Source organism: Populus trichocarpa, chromosome 2 (assembly GCF_000002775.5).
Source record: "Populus trichocarpa isolate Nisqually-1 chromosome 2, P.trichocarpa_v4.1, whole genome shotgun sequence".
Taxonomy (NCBI): Eukaryota; Viridiplantae; Streptophyta; class Magnoliopsida; order Malpighiales; family Salicaceae; genus Populus; species Populus trichocarpa.
Genome location: NC_037286.2, coordinates 6,091,739 through 6,113,330, shown reverse-complemented (window position 1 = coordinate 6,113,330; position 21,592 = coordinate 6,091,739). Strand labels below are relative to the sequence as shown.

The window sequence follows — 21,592 nt, the reverse complement described above, 5'->3', positions numbered from 1 at the left end:
TATATATATAGATGGTGTAGGCGTGAAGGTTCGAGTTTCTAAGCATAGCAGACCCCTCTAGTGAAGGAACAGTATGTCCATACATGAATACAAAATGGGTGACAGATATTTTCAAGCTTATAAAAATGGAAAATTGATTTCTCGGAAAATGACTTGTCTGTCCAGCAGTGGTCAAAATCACTCCAGATCATGGAGTATACGCGTAAAAAAAACAAAGTAAACATTAATGAAGAGAAATGTCGATCGAGTGCCCACAGAAAATAGCTAGCAAGACTAAATTTAATTATTGGCAGATGTCTTTTTAATATATATATATATATATATATATATATATATATATAGAGAGAGAGAGAGAGAGAGAGAGAGAGAGAGAGAAGAATTTAATTACTTCATATATATATATATATATATCTATTTATTTTATCTTGAGAAGAGATCAATATTACAGCTAGATATATAGTTATGGAATTGGTCAAATTACTTATGAAGCCAAATTGCTTACTTGTTTAAACCGATATGGCCTTAAACACTATCCAAAGATTAATTATATACGGTCTTAGGCTAATTACTTTTAGCAGGGTGGCGTGCTATCCTATGACTAAAATAGTTAACAAGCAATTCTTCAGAAAATCATCACTGTTTCACGACTTTTTTGGCTAGACGTAACCTCCTTTCACTTGCAAATGACATTTTTTTATATTTTGATCAGCATTGACTAGTTTTTCCAACGACAACCACAGGGTAACTTTGAGAAGAAAAGGCATCGATCAATCCAGGCATCGAGCAGCCTACAACCCACATGCACCAATCAGAAACCAGCATGGAAAGTTTGTAAAAGCCCTTGAACCTTGATCTCGAGTTCTTTCCTGGCTTCCATGGCAAGTCACCCCTACGTGCGATCCTAGCCCAGTTGACCCCCAAAAGAATCAGAATAAAAGATTGCAACAAATCAAAGAGAAAAAAACTCAAGGGCAAATATGTACTTGTCTCATAGCATTCTGTATCGATATTCAGGTGCCGGGTCATTAAAAAGAAAAATATATATGCATGTATGTATAAATAGATCAGTGATATCAAAACATAGGATTCTGTCTCAGAGGCAACTTCCAGGATCTTCAACTGATGCTTCCAGCTTTTGCGGTTCGCTGTGGTATAAACAGAAAATGATACTGCTAATTAACACGCGCAGTCCAACTGTGATACTTCGAATGGGAAGTCATTGACCAAAGCAACGGTGTTTTTGCGTGTAAAAATATTTTTGAAAATTTTGATTTTTTATTAAAATTAAAATTTTTATATTTTTACATTATTTTAATGTGTGTATAAAGATAAAATTTAAAAATAAAAAATTATTATTTTAATATATTTCAAAATAAAAATTATTTAAAAAAGCAATCGTACCTCAGGGCTCAGAGTCTCAGACATCAGTCCCAGCTGTCGCTCCTCTGTCATGCAATGCAAGCTCTGAAACCGCGTCCTGCAAATTGCCCTCTTATCTCAAAAAACAAAAAAAAAAGTGCTTCCAAAACTACCTGATGGCTATCGCCTAGGTCATGCTTACGACTGCAACACTTGACTTTATAAGCATACAAGTTAATATGTTTTATTTTTTTAAATAAATTCAATGAGTTTTTTTTTCTATAATAAACGATATCCTTCAAATTAGATTGGATAAGATTAACTTCCATTCGATAAATTTTTTTTTGGAAATACAATTAAATTGATGTATTCAAATTATCTTAGACATTATTTAAGATTAACTTTCATTTTAAAATAAACTTGTCACATTGAACTGAAAATAATTTTATACAATTTTATATGGCACAGAAAAATCAAAATCAATTTTTTTTCTCTAAGGGAAAGGGTAATGCCAGCACACATACACGGGGCACGCCCTTTTTGGGGACAAATTACCCTTTTTCCATGCTAGGCCATAGTATTTGAAGTTAGTTTCACACTTTGAATCATAAATATTAAACCCGGATCGACCCGGTGGGTTGACCCAAGATTCAGTTGATTTAGTGGTTAGACTAGTTCGAATAAGGTAAAATACTAGGATGAGTAAAAATTCGGTAAAATTCAGTTGACCCGACAAAACCTGGTTGAGACTTTTTTTTTCAAAAGTTTTTTTTCTCCTAACTAGATATCTTTTTTTTTATTTTTTAGTTGATTATTAACTCTTTTCAAAGTTCACTATATAAATATTAGAAGAATATTTTATTTTTTCAATATGAAATTTGAAAACCTTTAGTATATATACTCTATATTCATAAGAAAAAAATTATTTTTTCAATGTGGGATTTGAAACCCTTTAGTATATATATTATATGTTCACAAGAAAAAAGTTATGTTTTTTCAATGTATGATAAAAAATCCTTTTGGTTTAAATACTTCAACCTAAAAGGATAACATACTAATATAATATTTTTTCAATGTGAAATAAATAACTTTTTAAAATAAATTTTTAAACTTCATTATTTATAACATGTATAGTTTATATTTACATGAATTGTTTATTAATTTTTTCATATAAAATTTTAAAACTTTAATTTTTTTAAATTTTTCTAGGTTGACTCGGGTTAACCCGAGTCAACCTATGTAACTAAAAATCCAACTCCTTAGCTAGGTCAATTCCAGGTCAATTCTACCCCGAATCGAATAAGATAACTATGCATTGAATAAGCCGATAAGGTGGTTTTGGTCATCGACCTCTCCCTCTCCAAATTATATGCACCATGCATGCAAAATATGTAACTTTCAAACACAACTTGATGCGATAAGCCATTCCAGGCTCTAAATACATGGCAATTTTTTGGGGCAATTACCAAAATACTATTAAAAAAAAACTTTTTTATCCTAAAAATATTAAAAACATTTTTGTATTTGTGTAACACCAAAAACAGAATTTTCATAAAAAAAAATATACAATAACTCTTAATCCATTTGAATTTCTCAATATAAAAAAAATTAATTTGAAGCTATACAAATTAAAAAAAATTAGAATTTCATTGGTTTGGATAGAAATTATTTACAAGGTTTCATATTTAATATTATATTAATTTCCAAACCATATTTGAATTTATGATATTTTCATTACATGTATAATTATTTATATTTTTTTTCATTTATAAATATGCAGTACTTTCTTTACATATTTCACTTAGCATCAATAATAGCATCAAGCCATCAATATCTATATCACAAAAACAACCATCATCACCACACCACTTTAGACCACACAACCACTCTTATATATCATTATCTTTTTATTAATATAATCATCATTTTATTATCTTCTCACCATAACTTTCATACACCTTCGCAATTAAAATAATAACCACCATCTTATTACCGCCACCATTAATTATTGTCGCACCTCACCACCATTATCACTAGTTCTTATATCATAACTACTATCAATATCATCATTACCATAACAATTATCATCACTATCACCTATGCTATTACAACCATAACTATCACTTCAATGTATAATTGAAATAAAACAATTAGAATTCAACTAATCATCCATTATTTTTTCAAGTCAAAATTATTCAACCTGAATTAATATCTTTTAATTATTATCAATTCCACACAAAATTAATTTCCCTTAAATTTTCATCTTAACCATAAAATTTACAAAAAATAATCAATAATCATTAGATTATCCATCATTTCTTCAATTCTAACATACTTAAGTTACAAAAACACACTCAATTTCATCAAGTGACAAATTAAATTCATTTCTAACAAATCCGAAACAAACCAAAAAATACAAATCATACATTAATACAACAAAATTATCATTATAAAATAAGTAAAATACTTAAATATACAAGCAAGTTACAAATGCTACAAATAAATTTCAATAAATTAACTTAAAACATATATAAGTTACAATAAAAATGGATGAGCTTGCTTACTCGGTGGAGTGAAACTTGACAATAAATGAATCTAGGGAGGGAAAATGGTGCTATTGGAAAAAGATAGGTGCGGGTTGGGTAGCCAGATTTGTGAGGAGGGTTGCTGGAATTGCTTACTTGATGGAGAGAGAGGGCTGGTATGATTGTAAAGTGAAGAAGAACAAGAAATTAATGTGGGAGAAGATAGGATTGTCGGGTTTTAAATTATTTTAAGATTATCAGTGAAATTTTTATTGTAATTTGACATGTTAATAATATTAACAGAAATTACCGACATAATTTTTTTTATCTCGTCACCATTTATATCAAAAATTAGTGACAAAAATTTTCTTTCAATAAACAATAATGTAATATTTTTTGTGAATCTTTCATTAGGTTTTTTTTTTCCAATTTTCCAATAGTGAAAACCGTAGCTACTCTTTTGATTGAACCGAGTAAATGATAGTTAAAGGTTTTAGGAATCAGGAAATAAACAATAGTCCTAATTGAGAATCGTGAGTTCAAACCAGAGATGATTGTATGCATAAAAGATATATTACTCTTAATAATGAGCATGTCATCAACATCCACAAGGAGAAAGATCCGGACATTGTCTTTTCTGTACCCCTCAAAACCAAAACCAACAAAGAATTTATGGAGGCAAGAGAACCATGCATGCATGAGGAGATTTCTCGAGACGGTAAAGAGACCTGTGGAGTTTGCATATATGATTCAAATATCACTCATCAATAAACCCAGCATGGTGTTTCCATGAAGATATCTTTACAGAGAATGCCATTTAAAAAGGCTTTGTAGCTAGACTTCCAATTGCAAAGGTAAGAACGAACCTGATCGTCGCAAATTTAATTAATTAACAATCAATGTTTTTAATATAGTGTTAAGGAATTATTTCAACTTATAAATTTAGATTATTAAATGAAGTTTGATAAATAATGTTATATTATTCTCTTAAAATCTCTATCCTCATTCCACCGATCCATTTTAAGCTGATTTATATATGTAGTCATTCCTTTTTGCGTATTCCAACTCCCTTCGATATTTCCTAATATAAATAACCAAAATGCAACCATAATTATTACGGGATTTTGAAATCTAGTGCATCTCTACGAAGACAGGACAGGTCGTAGGAAGTCATCTGGCGAAATAATGAGACGAAATATTAAAGGGACCGGTGTAAAGTAAATATAATTTGATAAGAAAGATCCTTTCTTGTTCTTAACTTCTCGATAAACAGTAATCAGAGTATTTCAGTACTAAATTTACTCAAAATTCATTCATACGCGTTCTATATAGGATATTATTAAATCTACAAGAAGAATCGAGTTCTTCAATGATAATTCATGTGTGAAAAGAATAGTGTCGTCAATCCGTACTCGACATCTCCTGCATTAACCTTTTAGCTCGCATTAAAATAAAGCCAAAAAATCACAAAAACAAGGCATCTCTATATTTAATATGACACATAATTAACATGTTCCGGCCACACTCCGCCTCTTTTGTTTATTTTCAATTTGTCAGAAATCAAGGAATATGACAAGGACTTTGTTTGTTTGAAGGAAGTTCAGCAGGAAATTTCTTTAGTATCATGGGCAATGGCTCAATTTGGTTGACCTTTTTATACCACTTTAGAGGTTGTGGTTCAAACGAGCTAGTTCACCAACCATGTGCATGTCATCAAAGGCGGCTTTTCTTTATGTTTTGGGCAGCGCCATAAACTTGGTAGACAGTGTCGCATGAGCTGGTTGAACAGTGAAAACTACAAACTTCTATATGAAAAGTCTTTAGATCGAGGAATTACTTACGGTAGTTTATTGATTTTTACTTAACCACATTCGGACTTGGAAAAGGATAGTTGTCAAAGCTAGAGAAATTTGACCAAAATGAGAGCCTGGTGACTTGTAGTATATATAGTGTTACTAAGTAGCCGGCAATGGAATTTTACAGGAGATACAAGTAGGCCTAGCTCGCTAGCTATGCCGCAGCTTGAATTAAAAAAATCTTGAAAGTAAAAAAAAAAATTTAGATAATAAGAAATTATTTGATATTATTATTGAAACCGATGCATTGCGTCTATTTTATAATCTCCTGACCTGACCCGATTCGACGTCTTGTATGGTTTAGGTTTGAAATTAAACCTTGCAAAATTATTTTGATGTGATCCAATTGACTTAATAGGTTTCAAGTCGACTCAAATAACTAATAAAAAGCATAATTTGACTTTAAAAAATATATCAAGATGATCCTTTTTTTTAATGTTGAGATGGTGACATATTAGATCAATTCGGGCTCTGCGGTTCAACCTGTCAAATCCGTTATTCAGGTTGTGAACTTCATTGAGTTTAAAAACTTTGTTTTTTTAACTATTTCTTACTTAATAATACGATAAGAAGAATAAGCATTCGTAAAATCAAGTACAAACCAAATATCAGGGCATCAATCTACTTTAATATAAAAAAATTTCATTTACAATCTCAAAACATACTTCAATCAGTCTTTTAATAAAAAATAAAACCAAAATCTAAAAAATCTTAAAAACCAATCTATTGTTTGGGCATGATTAGATATTCAAACCACCTTTATTAAATACCAATCTTCAAGACCAACTCATCAACACAGATTGTCATTTTTTGTTGTTGAGATGCGGTTGATTGAAGATTCTCTCTCTTTTGTTTTTGGGCGATTTTCTCTTCATTTCTCAACGTTTAGGGACTAAAACATATTAAAATAAAATTTAGTACCATAACATAAATATCTACACCTAGGTTTGATATATTCTTACATGTATAAGGAACATTAACTCTTGCGTTGTGGATTGTTGTAGCAATCCAAATGCATTTGTGTCTTTTTTAAAAAAATTTAATATAATTATTAGTCAATACAAATGGGGGATTGACATAGCAAATAATTTCAACACAAATATAGAAATCAATCAATCTACTATCAAAAAATTCAATTGTTGAAGTGTACAAGCTTAAACAAAAAATTAAAGTTAAATTCACACATATATGCTAACGGGGTTCAGGATTAACAATTGGGTAAGAGAGTTTTTTACAATCACATATATGCGCGGGGTGAAAAAATTGAAGTGAAATTCACATATATGCGCGGGGTGTTGTCCGAGCCGGTAACCTTTACTATCTCTAGTACCTCGAGAGTTTTTTACAAGCACGATTTACCTTGGCTGTGCATCTCAAGCTCTAGTTCAGCTTTGATTGCTAGCACACCAAGAAAATGAAGCAAATGACGATCCTTGTATATCAAGGCAGTAACAAAATCTATATAGATTTTATGCATTGTTCTCTTACGCAGCTCTATCTATACTTGCATTCCGCCTCGAGTCCCTACCCGATGACTAAACTACAAATGGATGATGAATGAAGACACACGCTTCTTCTTCAATCGTATCAAATATCCATCATATTACATGCACTTGCAATTATATATCTTATAGAAAGTAGGGTTGATTGCTTAACTGGCACCGTACCCATAACTTTCCGTACCTTCGCATATTTATGTAATGATGTAGTCCGGTAATAAAAAGTGGCGAATCGAGCCAGCAGGAAGTAGGGCCAACACAGAAGAGGCCAAAATCCAGATGGCAATATTAGACCACTGTCACTTCCCAGTAAATATAGGAAACATGCAAGAAATGGGATATTAGGGGTATGGGCGAAAGTGCAATGAAGGTTGTTCAAAGATTGGAGAAAGCTGGAGGATGAAGAGGCAAGATCCATGTGGGTTAGGTTTCAGAAGAAAAGAATCAAATCCATAGTTTTTTTTTCGTAGGTAAGTGAAGCTTCGAGGAAAAGGTTTCGTGAGGGTATCAATGGCAACCACCATATCCCTTAGTAATGGCTCACGTAATGCTTTATATATGGTTGTACTAGTATTTTTGTTAGCCAAATATATATTATATATCTTGGGAGTAGAGTGAACTTGTTGACCCAGCTCTTTAAGAGAGACGCGTACATGTAGATATATAGTGCAACAGTACTATTATAATTATATATATATTCAATGGATGTTGCATTATATGTTTGGACGATTCTGGAGGACTAAAAATGTTTTGGCATAAAGTGGCCGCATTTTATAGATTTTGGCCATGATAAGCTAAGATTTCAACAAGACCGTATTTCTTCCAGGTACGAATTAGCTCTACAGTTGTTAGGTTGGAATTTTGTTCCAAATACTCTTTCATGTATCCAGAGTCGCACACTCTTAGATTAAAAATAGATGATATCCATGGGCGTAAAGGCACTTGGGTTTCAAATTTTGCATGCTCGGCTCATGGAAATGCAATGCAAGTCCCGATCCCGACTAACAAATCATAAATCGTGGAAACGTCGAACCTCTAGCTCCCAAGTTAACTTAATGACAGTATCAAGCTAGCTGCGTGGTGTAATTTATATTTTAGAGTTTTAGAGGCAGGTCTCGGATTCGACTCCATTCCCGTGACTAGATTGCAAACAATTCCATGTTCGCCTAATATAATCTGATGATTGCCCTTGTTCTTTAACGATTTCCCACTGGACAGGAAAGAGGTGAAAACTCTACAGAATTGCATTGTAAAAGAGATACAGTTCCCTTGTCGTCAATTTATCAGTTACTTGGTTTGCTATTTCAACAATCAACATGCTATGATTCTCCTCCTAAGTTATCTCCCGCTAAAATGCAGTGACTGATTTCCCTCTTTTTTCCATGAGTTATCAAAGTGGGAAGTTCGGGTTGGAAAAGAAAGTGACCTCCTGCTCAATTTAATAGCAAATTTGTTTTTCCAACTACTTGATTTTGTAAAAGGATAATGTATCCAATTCATTGCAGCTTAATATGCTACTCTCTTTATTAAAGCTGGCATGAAAAATGTACTAGTCATTCTAGAAAGTAGTGGAAACAACAAATTTTGTAGCGAATTTAGCAGCACCCTTTCCTCTTGTCTTTTCTTTTCTTTTCTCTACTTTCTTTTCTCCTCCTTTTTTTGCAATGGGAGGAGGAATCGCCACCAGCCCACCCTTATATCCTGATACATACAAAATATGGGAAATGGCAGGAGGTGGGGCGTCCAAGCCTTGAGTGCCAAACTGCATTTATCTGCACCCATATTTGCCTCCCTCTGACTCCACCTTATTTAGGTACTCAAATCACGTTAGCAAATGCATGAGATGAAAACAGGGCATACGTTAGACTGAAATATTCTGAAAGAATCAGCTGTTTTCTTGTACACATTCACATTGGCAAACATTAAGGGTACCAAAACCTTCCAAATTTTAAGAATTAAAAAGAAAAGGAAAAAAGAGCTACCACGATGCATAACAAAAAAGACCTTCATATATATCATCGATGAAACTTCTTTGATGAACAGTATTGAATGCCAGTTACCAGATGCATGTCACATCCACAGTCAACATTCTAATGCTATCACAGAAGTACCTTCTCACAACTCAATTTCAGATCACATTCGGGTTTAAATGATGGAATAGTAGGTCAACTATCAATCAGAGTCTGTACAATGGGTTTTAATAGGTCCGTATACAACGAACTCTGTTGCTCATCTTATAGATAAGCGCTCTTATTAACAAAGTGAATGATGATCATTATATAAGACTAAGAGAAATGACCAAAGAAAGATTACACTACACATAGCAAAATGATGCAAGCACATGGCATATCTTACCGGTCGTGACAACCCCGCCGCATCAAAATCAGCATACCATACATTGGTCCTCCAATCATGTCCAAACTGAGAACATCTATATTGAATTAGCTTCCTCAAACGAACTCAACGCATGAATTATATGTTCATAAACCTCAATTCCTTTCAAGAATATGGTGTCCTTCAAGAACTGCAATACATGATTACGGATGTAAGTACCAAGCATGGTATGAAACTACAAATGAGAGAATAATTTATTTGCAAACTTTACAAACCTCGTTATGATCATGGGATAAAACAGGGGTATTTGTCATTGGAGAGAATCCAAAAGTGGGAATCCCCAACTGTCTCATGAACCGTGCATCAGTAGTTGAACGCAATATTTCAGGCTTTGCAAGTTTTCCTCCAGCTGCTGCAATGGCTTGCTTGAAAACAGACCACCAGGGGTTCGAATCATCTGTTGCTGTCATTAATGGGCGTCCCATATAATCTCTCAAGGGTCCTTTCTCAATTATCTATCATATAAACAAGTAACCAGACAGATTTCTCTAATGCAACCTTTACTTGTTGAGAGCCAAAAGCAATACCATCACCAAGAGCAATAAATCATGACATTCTAAACTTCTCACTTGCATTGGAATAGTCGTTAGCAGAAATGATCAAATCCTGTAATTATGTGGCTTTTAACTACAAGTGAGACTTCTCAATCAATATTCTCAGGCTTTTAACCACCATATCAATTAAGATGAAGAAAAAGAGAACAAGGTAATCCAGATCATAACATTGAATTCAAGTACCATTCCTTCACAAATTCGAGACAAATTTCTCCAGCAGTTGATGTTTGAATGTCAAAGAGACAGTAACCAAGAATATCTATTGCTGATTTAATAAATAACATAACAGACCATTGATATGGATGGTTCCATTCCCTTTGTATGTCTAGATGACATAGTTTAGCTGGTCAGTGGACCATCCCATACCAAACCTTTTGATGGAGGAGCAAATAAAAGAATTCAAAGCAGTTAAAAATCAACATTGATTTCATAAAGGGGAGCCAAGATTATTTCATGCAAAAATAAACCATATCAATCCTAGGTCTTATCTGGGATCGAGTGTCCTTTGTTTTAAGAAGAGACATTTCCATGTTTAAAGATACTCTCGATCTTCAATTGTAAAAGTCGATGCATCATTTGCAGTGGCACAAAGTACATGGATAACATTGAAAATACCCTTATTGCTAATACAGCTTTTGCAATGCACAATTTAAATTTTGAAAAATCCATAAAAAAAAATAGGTATATCTAACTTGTTCTTGATACTAAAGCATTGAGAAGCATATATAGCGTGAGGACTAGTCATCTAAGCAACTATGAAGAAATTTTCTGAAGAAAAACCTTGTGTGTGTAGCACGTGGAGACCAGAAGATTGTGCATTCCATTTAAGTGCCTGTATCCATGAGAGAGCATGGCAAGTAATAAAATCATGTTTAATCTGGTTTGCAGTGACAAGCATTAATATTGTCATCACCCACGACCACGACCAAACTTTGGCAATATGTTAAAGCACGCAAGAAACAGCTTATGATGGTCAGAATAGCCACAAGATGACAATATGGACATGGTGAGACAACTTTAGGGCCCTAAATTGCTCTTTGGGATCCAAAATTCAGCTTTTAGGGCAATGTTTATGTGAAAGAAAATATGAATCCTGTCAAATAATGCTCTAATAAGGAATGCTTTTGACTGGTAAACTTCAAATCTCAAATAATCGGGGCAGAGTTTCAAAACAACCAAACTCTCTGAAACATTCCCAGATTCCCTACCATTTCACGAGATAAGCAAGGACCACTAGAGATTACTTCAATTAATGAGCTCAACGCGTCATGTTAACACCAATTCAAATAACAAAATGGCCTCCATCTCGTTGATAAAAAAGGGAAACAAGCAATGAATGAATTGAAAATGCCACCTAAAACTTCTGAGATTGAAGAAAAATACCCATCATGATTTACCTCGTACGTCATGTTTCGCACAGCTGGCGCCCACTCTTCAGCAATTCTTTTCTTCATAGGATCCGGGTCCGCTGTAGGAGGCAATCGAAGATCAAACCCTGCTTCTGCCTCCGAAGGTTGCATATTCATCACAAAACCCTACACAAGCACCTCTTTATCATCAATAAAGAAACACGCTTAGAGTCCAAACAGAACAAACACAGTAGACCAAACACTCACAGTTGGGGAAGGAATCCCAGCTTTCAAGAAAACAGGATTAACTGAGATAACTTCGGAGTTCGCGGCTTTTCCAGCCTTAACAATATCAAACTGACTATCTCTAAACCTGTTGATAACCTCGATACTATCCATCAAATTCTCCATAGCTCCGTTATCATACATTCTCGACCCATGCCCAGGCACTCCTTTAGCCTTAATAATCAAATTCCAAGGCGACCTATCAGCATAAAAAACTCTAAATTCATCGTTAACTGAAGCCAGCCCTTCATCCAAAACAAACCCAACATCCAAATCTTTAAACTCTTTAGACTTGACAAACTTATCAGCCCCATCAATCCCACCAATCTCCTCATCAGGAACAAAAGAAATGTGTAGTGTCCTTGTAGGGACAAAGTTTCTTGCTTTTAAGTTGCGGATTGCTTCTAAGTACTGAATTGCTATGCACTTGTCGTCTTGAGCTCCGCGTGCAAATATTTTTCCTTCTGGGGTTAGTGTGGCTGAGAAAGGAGGATGGGTCCATTTAGAAGGTTCAGCTGGGACAGAGTCGAGGTGGGAGTTGAAGAGGAGTGAAGGGAGAGATGGGTTTGAGCCTTGCCAGGTTATGAGAAGAGTTGGTTTGTTGGATATGAATTCGAGAGTCTGGGTTTTGAGACCGAGGGATTGGGCTAAGGAGGTTAGAAAAGAGACTGGAGCTGTGTAGTTTGGGTTTGGATGGGCGGTGTTGAATCTCAGGTATTGCTGGTACCGGGTGATAGGGGTTTCTGGGTCTTGTTGTGGTGGTGATGTGGCGAGGGAGAGGCGGGAAGAGGGGAGGAGGAGGAGTGCGAGCGTGAGGAGGAGTGCGAGCGTGAGGGCGTTGACCATGGCTGGGGTGTTGGAGTGGGAGAGGGACTTGTCTTCGGCTGTGTATCTCTTGTTCAGCAGCTTTAGCTTCTTCAATAGGATGTTAATTGTAATCTACGGATAGGATTTCTAATTTTTTACTGATATACCATCTACTATTCATCAAATAATAATTTTTTTTTGTATTTTGATCGTTTTTTACCTAAATATTATTTACTATTTAATTTAAAATAATATATATATATATAATAATAATAAAATTGTAAATATTATGTGTGTGTACATAATATTAAGATTAAGGTTTGTGTATATTATATTAAATTCAATAAATAAATATATAATAAAGAACTTATGTAGAGGAGGGATCAACTTTAGTCTTATCTTTCAAATATCACTCCTACGATTTTTTAATGACTAAAATATCCTGTTTTTTTTAATGTATTTTTTTTTCTAAAATTTCATAAAATATTTCTTAACCTCCATTCTCTTAATAATATATTCAACACTCATCAATAAATGAAATTTAAAATACAAGATTATAAAAATAAACTCAAACTATCATATTTTAAAATGCTTTTTAATATTTAACATGACACGCAAAATGCTTCTTCGGCCACACACTGCCTCTTTTGTTTATTTTCCATTTGTAAGTAATCAAGGAATCTGACAAGAACTTGTTTGTTCGAAGGTAGTTCGGGAGGAAATTTCTTTTTTGTTTTTTTAAAGTGGATATTTCAATCAGTTTGTATTTTGATTAATTTCACGAGTTTTGAAATTGATAATTATATAAATTTTCAATGATTTTAAAGTTTATAAGATTCGAACTAATAATTTTTGAAAAACAAACTTATAACTTTAACATTTGAGCTGTATCAAACTTAATTTCTTTAATATTATGGGCAATGGCTAAATTCAGTTGACCTTTTTATACCACTTTAGAGGTTGTGGTTCAAACCAGCTAGTTGACCAACCATGTGCATCACATCAAGGAAATATTCAATTTTTTTAATGATTGAAATTATTAAAAAAAAATTGTCAAAATTCTATCTTTTCACATCAAGGAAATATTCAATTTTTTTAATGATTGAAATTATTAAAAAAAATTGTCAAAATTCTATCTTTTTATTTATACATTTTTTTAAAAAAAAATCCATGACATTTTTATCAACAAGCTGATTTTTTTGAATAAAAACTTAAAACAATTCAAATTATTTAAATTTTTAGAGAAAAAATATTTTCTTTATCCAGAACTCTCTATTTACTATTCCTTTTCTTTTTTGATGAAAAATGTCTTATTAAAACTATTTTTCTCATATAAGAACTTATCATGATCTTGAACCGATTTTCACCAAATAAATAAAAAATAATATTTTGATTATTTTACAAGATTGTATAGAAAAATAAATAAAAATAAATAAATAAACTAATATAAAAAATTGATGATAATATATATATATTATTCTCAACGAGCATTTTTTAAAATATCGTGCATATTATTTTCTTGTGTAATTATAAAAAAATTGTAGATATAACCATAAAAGTGATAATCTTATTTTTTTAAAATATGGTATTATTGAATTTTTTTTAAATTATAATTTTAATTATTTATTTAAAGATGATTTTATTTTAAGATATATTTTTTTTATAAAAAAATAGAAGAAACAAAAGTTAACCTAATGACAGTATCCAGCTAGCTGCGTGGTGTAATTTATATTTTATAGAGTTTTAGAGGAAGGTCTCGGACTCGACTCCATCCCCGTGACTAGATTGCAAACAATTCCAGGTGTTGGGCCACTTATCCGGCCCACTGCTCATGATTTATGGATCTAGAAATCTCATTATTCAGAATTTGCCTGATATAGTCTGCCGCTTGCCTTCGTACTTTAACGATATCCCACGAGATAGGAAAGAGGTGATACGACATTACAGTGTAGGTTAGCGTTTGTTATTTTTTTTAATGTATTTTTTTTATTTGAAAATATATTAAAATATTTTTTTTATATTAACATATTAAAATCATAAAAATACTAAAAAAATATCAATTTAATATTTATTTAAAAACAAATACACTTTTGAAATAAAATACACACCAAACACAGTTGAAAACACAGTACCAAGCAACAAGTAGCGACAAAAGAGATAACAGTTCCCTTATGGTCAATTTATCAGTAGGTTTGCTATTTGAACAATCAACATGCTATGGTTCTCCTCCTACGTTATCTCCGGCTAAAATGTAGTAACTGATTTCTCTTTTTTCCACGAGTTATCAAAGTGGGAAAAGTTCAGGTTGGAAAACAAAGTGACCTCCTGCTAAATTTATAAAGTGACCTCCACTATTCCTCTCTCTCTGTTTTTTTTTTTTTTGCAATGGGCAAGGCCCGACCCCAGATACTAACAAGGCATCGCCACCGGCCCACCTTTATCTCTTGACACATACAAAATATGGGAAATGGCAGGAGGAGGAGCGTCCAAGCCTTGAGTGCCAAACTGCATTAAGCATCCTTGTTATCAATAAGATCTGCACACATATTCCCCTCGCTATGACTCCGCTTTATTTAGGTAATCCTCCGCTTTATCTAGGTAATCCAATTACGTTAGCAAATGGATGAGATGAAAACAGGGCATACGTTACACGGAAATATTATGAAGGATTCAGCTGTTTTCTTACACGGAAACATTAGCAAACATTAAGGGTATCCAAAACTTCAAAATTTTAAGAATAAAAAAAAAAAAAGAAGAAGAAGAAGAAGAAAGAGCTACCATGATGCATAAAAGAAAAGACCTTCATATATATCATCGATGAAACTTCTTTGATGTGCAGTATTGAATGCCAGTTAGCAGATGCATGTATTTTCTTGTCTGACTGGTCTGATTTTCCCTTGCCTTAATACTTGAATAAGGCAATCAGAGTTATCACACAAGTACCTTCTCACACCTCAACTTCAGAGCAAATACGGGTTTAAAGGATGGAATAGTAAGTCAACTATCAACTAATGGAGTCTGTACAAAAGGGTTTTAATAGGTCCGTATACAACGAACTATGTTGCTCTTCTTATTGATCAGCGCTCTTATTAACAATGTGAATGATGATCATTATATCAGTCAAGTGTAATCACCAAAGAAAGATTAAACTACAAATAGCCAAATGATGCAAGCATCTTGGCATATCTTACCAGCCGAAACAACCCCGCCGCATCAAAACCAGCATGCCATACATCGGTCCTCCAATCATGTCCAAACTGAGAACATCTATATTGAATTAGCTTCCTCAAACGAACTCAACGCGTGAATTATATGTTCATAAACCTCAATTCCTTTCAAGAATATGGTATCTTTCAAGAACTGCAATACACGCTTACAGATGTAAGTACCAAGCATGAATATGAAACTGCAAAAGAGAATAATTTATTTGCAAACTTGTCAAACCTCGTTATGGTCATGCAATAAAATAGGGGTATTTGTCATTGGAGAGAATCCAAAAGCGGGAATCCCCAACTGTCTCATGAACCGTGCATCAGTAGTTGAAGACAATATTTCAGGCTTCGCAAGTTTTCCTCCAGCTGCTGCAATGGCTTGCTTGAAAACAGACCACCATGGGTTCGAATCATCTGTTGCTGTCATTAATGGGCGTCCCATATAATCTCTCAAGGGTCCTTTCTCAATTATCTATCATATAAACAAGCAATCAGACAAATTTCTCTAATGCAACCTTTACTTATTGAGAGCCAAAAGCAACACCGCCGCCAAGAGCAATAAATCATAAATTTTAAACTTCCCACTTCCATTGGAATGGTTGTTAGCATAAATTATCAAAACCTGTAATTATGTGGCTTTTAACTACAAGTGAGACTTCTCAATAAATATTCTCAAGTGACCCACAAACCACAAGACATTATCAATTAAAATGAAGAAAAAGAGAAGCGAACAAGGTAATCCAGATCATCACATTGAATTCAAGTACCATTCCTTCACAAATTCGAGACAAATTTCTCCAGCAGTTGATGTTTGAATGTCAAAGGGACAGTAACCAAGAATATCTATAGCTGATTTAATAAAAGGATAACATAACAGACCACTGATATGGATGGTTCCATTCCCTTCGTACGTCTAGATGACATAGTTTAGCTGGTCAGTGGACCATCCCATACCAAACCTTTTGATGGAGGAGCAAATAAAAGAATTCATAGCAGTTAAAAATCAATATTGATTTCACAAAGGGGAACCAAGATTATTCCATTAAAAAATAAACCTTATCAATCCTAGGTCTTATCTGGGATCGAGTGTTCTTTGTTTTAAGAAGAGACATTTCCATGTTTAAAGATACTCTCGATCTTCAATTGTAAAAGTTGATGCATCGATTGCAGTGGGCACAAAGTACATGGATACCATTGAAAATACCGTTAACGCTTATACAGCTTTTGCAATGCACGATTTAAATTTTGAAAAATCCATTAAAAAATAGGTATATCAAACTTGTTCTTGATACTAAAGCATTGAGAAGCATATATTGCGGGAGGACTAGTCATCTAAGCAACTATGAAGAAATTTTCTGAAGAAAAACCTTGTGCGTGCAGCACATGGGGACCAGAAGATTGTGCATTCCATTTAAGTGCCGGTATCCAGCATGACAAGTTAGAAAATCATGTTTAATCCAGTTTGCAGTGACAAAGCATTACTATTGTTATCACCCACGACCATGACCAAACTTTGGCAACATGTTAAAGCAATAAAAAATAAAGCTTATGGTGGTCAGAATAGTCACGAGATGACATTCTTAGGCAACTTTAGGCCCTAAATTGCTCTTTGGGGTCCAAAATTCAGCTTTTAGGGCAATGTTTATGAAAAAGAAAATATGAATCCTGTCAAATAATGCTCTAATAAGGAATGCTTTTGACTGGTAAACTTCAAATCTCAAATAATCGGGGCAGCGTTTCAAACCAACCAAACTCTCTGAAACATTCCCAGATTTCCTACCATTTCACGAGATAAGCAAGGACCACTTGAGATTACTTCAATTAGTGAGCATCAATGCATCGTGTTAACCACCAATTCAAATAACAAAAAGGGCCTCCATCAAGTTGATAAAAAAGGGAAACAAGCAACCGCACATTCCCATGAATGAATTCAAAATGCCATCTAAAAGTTCTATGATTGAAGATAAATACCCATCATGATGTTACCTCGTATGTCATGTTTCGTACAGCTGGCGCCCACTCTTCAGCAATTCTTTTCTTCACAAGATCTGGGTCCGCTGTAGGAGGCAATCTAAGATCAAACCCTGCTTCTGCCTCCGAAGGTTGCATATTCATCACAAAACCCTACACAAGCACCTCTTTATCATCAATAAAGAAACACGCTTAGAGTCCAAACAGTACAAACAAAGGAACAAACACTCACAGTTGGGGAAGGAATCCCAGCTTTCAAGAAAACAGGATTAACTGAGATAACTTCCGAGTTCGAAGCTTTTCCAGCCTTAACAATATCAAACTGACTATCTCTAAACCTGTTGATAACCTCGATACTATCCATCAAATTCTCCATAGCTCCGTTATCATACATTCTCGACCCATGCCCAGGCACTCCTTTAGCCTTAATAATCAAATTCCAAGGCGACCTATCAGCATAAAAAACTCTAAATTCATCGTTAACTGAAGCCTGCCCTTCATCCAAAACAAACCCAACATCCAAATCTTTAAACTCTTTAGACTTGACAAACTTATCAGACCCGTCAATCCCACCAATCTCCTCATCAGGAACAAAAGAAATGTGTAGTGTCCTTGTAGGGACAAAGTTTCTTGCTTTTAAGTTGCGGATTGCTTCTAAGTACTGAATTGCTATGCACTTGTCGTCTTGAGCTCCGCGTGCAAAGATTTTTCCTTCTGGGGTTAGCGTGGCTGAGAAAGGAGGATGGGTCCATTTAGAAGGTTCAGCTGGGACAGAGTCGAGGTGGGAGTTGAAGAGGAGTGAATGGAGAGATGGGTTTGAGCCTTGCCAGGTTATGAGAAGAGTTGGTTTGTTGGGTATGAATTCGAGAGTCTGGGTTTTGAGACCTAGAGAAGTGGCTAAGGAGGTTAGAAAAGAGACTGGAGCTGTGTAGTTTGGGTTTGGATGGGCGGTGTTGAATCTCAGGTATTTTTGGAACCGGGCGACTGGGGTTTCTGGGTCTTGTTGTGGTGGTGACGTGGCGAGGGAGAGGCGGAGAGAGAGGAGGAGGAGTGCGAACGAGAGGAGGGGAAAGTGACGGGCGTTGATCATGGCTGGGGTTTGGGGGGGGGGGGGTGGGTGGGGGGGTTGGGGATGATGAGAGATTGTTTAAAAATTATTTTTAAAAACTAGTTTGCATTATATTACTAACTTTTAGTAGATGCCATGAAAATTATTTTAATATATTTTAAATTGATGTAATAAATATATGTTTAATACTGTGTTAGCTTTTATAGTTTTTATTTTAAAAAAATTAGTTTAAAATAAATATTTTAAGTACCAATGAAATATTTATTAAAACTACAATAAATCTAAAGAAAAATCAAAACATGGTTAAAATAAAGGTTAAAAAAAACTCCAGAATTATCTTGTTAAATACAACCATTTAACATTGGAATTAGTCTTTTTTTTTTATAGTAGAAATATGATCAATTCACAACCTTTTCTCTTTATTATTTGTAGATGATTTTTTCTCCTTTTTTAAATTTAGTGATTGCAATGTTAAAAGATTGAATTTTTAGAACAAAAATAAAAGTGCAAAAATTACAAGGATTATAGTGGAAGAAAAAGGAAAATAGATGGAGTAAATCAAATTTGTTTAGAGCGAATTTGAGATTGACTATATGTGATTTTTTCTTTATTTTTTTTCTTTTTTCTTTTTCATTAACACAAATTAATCATTAATTTAAATATAAAAGGTTGCAATTAAAAAAAATAAACGTTTTAGTATATGTTGTGATAAAATTCCTAGTGGAAAATCCTGAAGCATAAATATTGAAAACGATCCTAGTCAGATGAATTTTCTTATTTTTCTATGCTGGAAAATGAAGTAAATCGGTTTTAAAAACCTTTGTTATTTTTATATTTTTATTTGTTTATCAAACTGTCATTTTTTGAAATTAGTCGGACTAACTGGATTTGTAATTAGATTAAAAATCTGTTATCTTTGATTGTTTTTCACACGTCAAGAAAATCTGTAATTAGAATTCAAATCGAAAACTCGAAGAAAATAGCCGCCACGTGGTGAAGGGGAAAGAGGAAACGGTGAGATAGAGGCTACAACTACCGACCATGTTTGACGTGTATTATTGGTAATGTGGAAGTTTTTATGGTTATGATTTGAAAATGTTATTTTATAAATTATATTTTTAGTTGAGATTTGTTTGATATTTATATATGTTTGGTTAAAATTATGGTTGAAATTAAAATTGAATAAAAAGTAATTTAATGTGTCTAGTTAAAAATACTTTTTAAATTGAGGTTATAAAATAATTTAAAAAGATATATATTAATATTGGTGATTTTTAATTTAAATATTGTAGATTTAACTACTGCTATTATATCATAAAATAAATAATACTTTATATAAAATATTTTTTATTGTTCCATTAAACTATTTACAATTTCATAACGTATGAAATTCATTCAACAAGGATTACAGTTTTCATGGTTTATTGAACGTGCAATAACATCAAGTAAAATATTATTAGGAACAAAATTGAAATTGCAATCAAATTATGTAAATGCTTCGGCATTATGCGATATCTTTCTAATTTATATAGTGTCATTGAATAATATTAAACACTAATTTTTTTGAATAAAACACAATTAAAAATAAAAAAAATAGATTTTTTTATTTTACAAGGTCAGATCTAGTTCAATACATTTAGATTTGTACTGGACCCGGCTGAAAAAGTGGTACACCGTTATCCACTGTTCACTTTTGTAAAGAAACTTGAACGAGTTATCAATGATTAATTCACCTACAACTCTCGATCATGTATAGGCATTCACCTCTTCCAGCTGTTGCAGATGATTAAAGTTTGAGAGAGGAAAGGCACCATTCCTTGTGAAGCAGATGGTGGAGCTGGATTGCTTCGCCCCTAGTCATCTTCACTATCTGGATCTTCAAATAAGTTTTCGGCTGGGTCATACACAATCATGTCAGGGAAAAGCTTCAGGAAGTCATCTTTTACCTGCTCTCTTATGTAATGTTTGGGGAAGACAAGCTACAGCATATAAAATTTGCAATTCCAGAGACAAAAGATGAATAGTTGAGCCGACTTTTTTCTCTTAGCACAATAAATCTTAAAAAATAAGGTTAGCTGCTGTTGGAAAGCATAATTTTCCAACTTTTTACCGGCCACAGTTGTAGCCATGAGTCCCACCAAAATAAAACCTATTTTTTTCCATAACCAAACACATAGAAACTGTAGTTTATTTTAACTTCTGTTATAGTCGCATTAGATGTATTTAAAATATAGTCCCATCAAAATAAAACCTATTTTTTTCCATTACCAAACAACACCTTAGATATATTTAAAATATGGTATAGATTGTTTTTTATAAAAATTTAAATTAATTTTATTTAAATTTAATTTTTAAATGTTTTTAGATTATTTTAATATTTAATATTAAAAATAATTTTTAAAAAATAAAAAAAATATTATTTTTATATAAAAATATTTTGAAAAATACATTTCCAAACATTATAACATTATGAAACTGCAGGAGGATTTGACCGCGACCGTAATGGTAACAAGCGGGGGTGCCTATGTAATCGAAAACATCGCGCGTGGCAAAGGATCTAGATTTCAGGTTTGCTGTCTTAACTGGACCAAACAGCACAAACGCGATTTGGCAATCTCAACTAACCACGTCACTTATTACCAAATGCATATTCAAACCCCACGCGCTTGTCCAAATTCTCTAAAATTAATGACTCACCCTCAACAACCAACT

General features: G+C 33.3%; 1 protein-coding gene across 4 annotated transcripts; it reads right to left on the bottom strand.

Moving 5' to 3' along the window:
- Positions 1-8,738: 8,738 nt before the first annotated feature.
- LOC7463166 (uncharacterized) lies at positions 8,739-18,946 on the bottom strand. Of its 4 annotated transcripts, none has more exons than XR_002980101.2 (5): positions 11,804-12,750; positions 11,585-11,722; positions 9,849-10,088; positions 9,595-9,763; positions 8,739-9,043 (listed from the first exon to the last, which is right to left on the bottom strand). XR_002980101.2 is itself a non-coding variant. In XM_052450364.1 (5 exons), the coding sequence occupies exons 1-5, from the start codon at positions 18,899-18,901 to the stop codon at positions 9,671-9,673; spliced, it is 1,329 nt and encodes a 442-aa protein (XP_052306324.1). In that variant the 5' UTR covers positions 18,902-18,927; the 3' UTR covers positions 9,352-9,670. The 4 variants fall into 4 exon arrangements, 3 of the variants coding, with proteins under 3 accessions (XP_052306324.1, XP_002300996.4, XP_006386375.1); XM_052450364.1 differs by lacking the exon at positions 8,739-9,043 and adding an exon at positions 18,776-18,927 and having other exon boundaries at positions 9,352-9,763; positions 11,804-12,535; XM_002300960.4 differs by lacking the exon at positions 8,739-9,043 and having other exon boundaries at positions 9,352-9,763.
- Between the last annotated feature and the right edge of the window lie 2,646 nt (positions 18,947-21,592).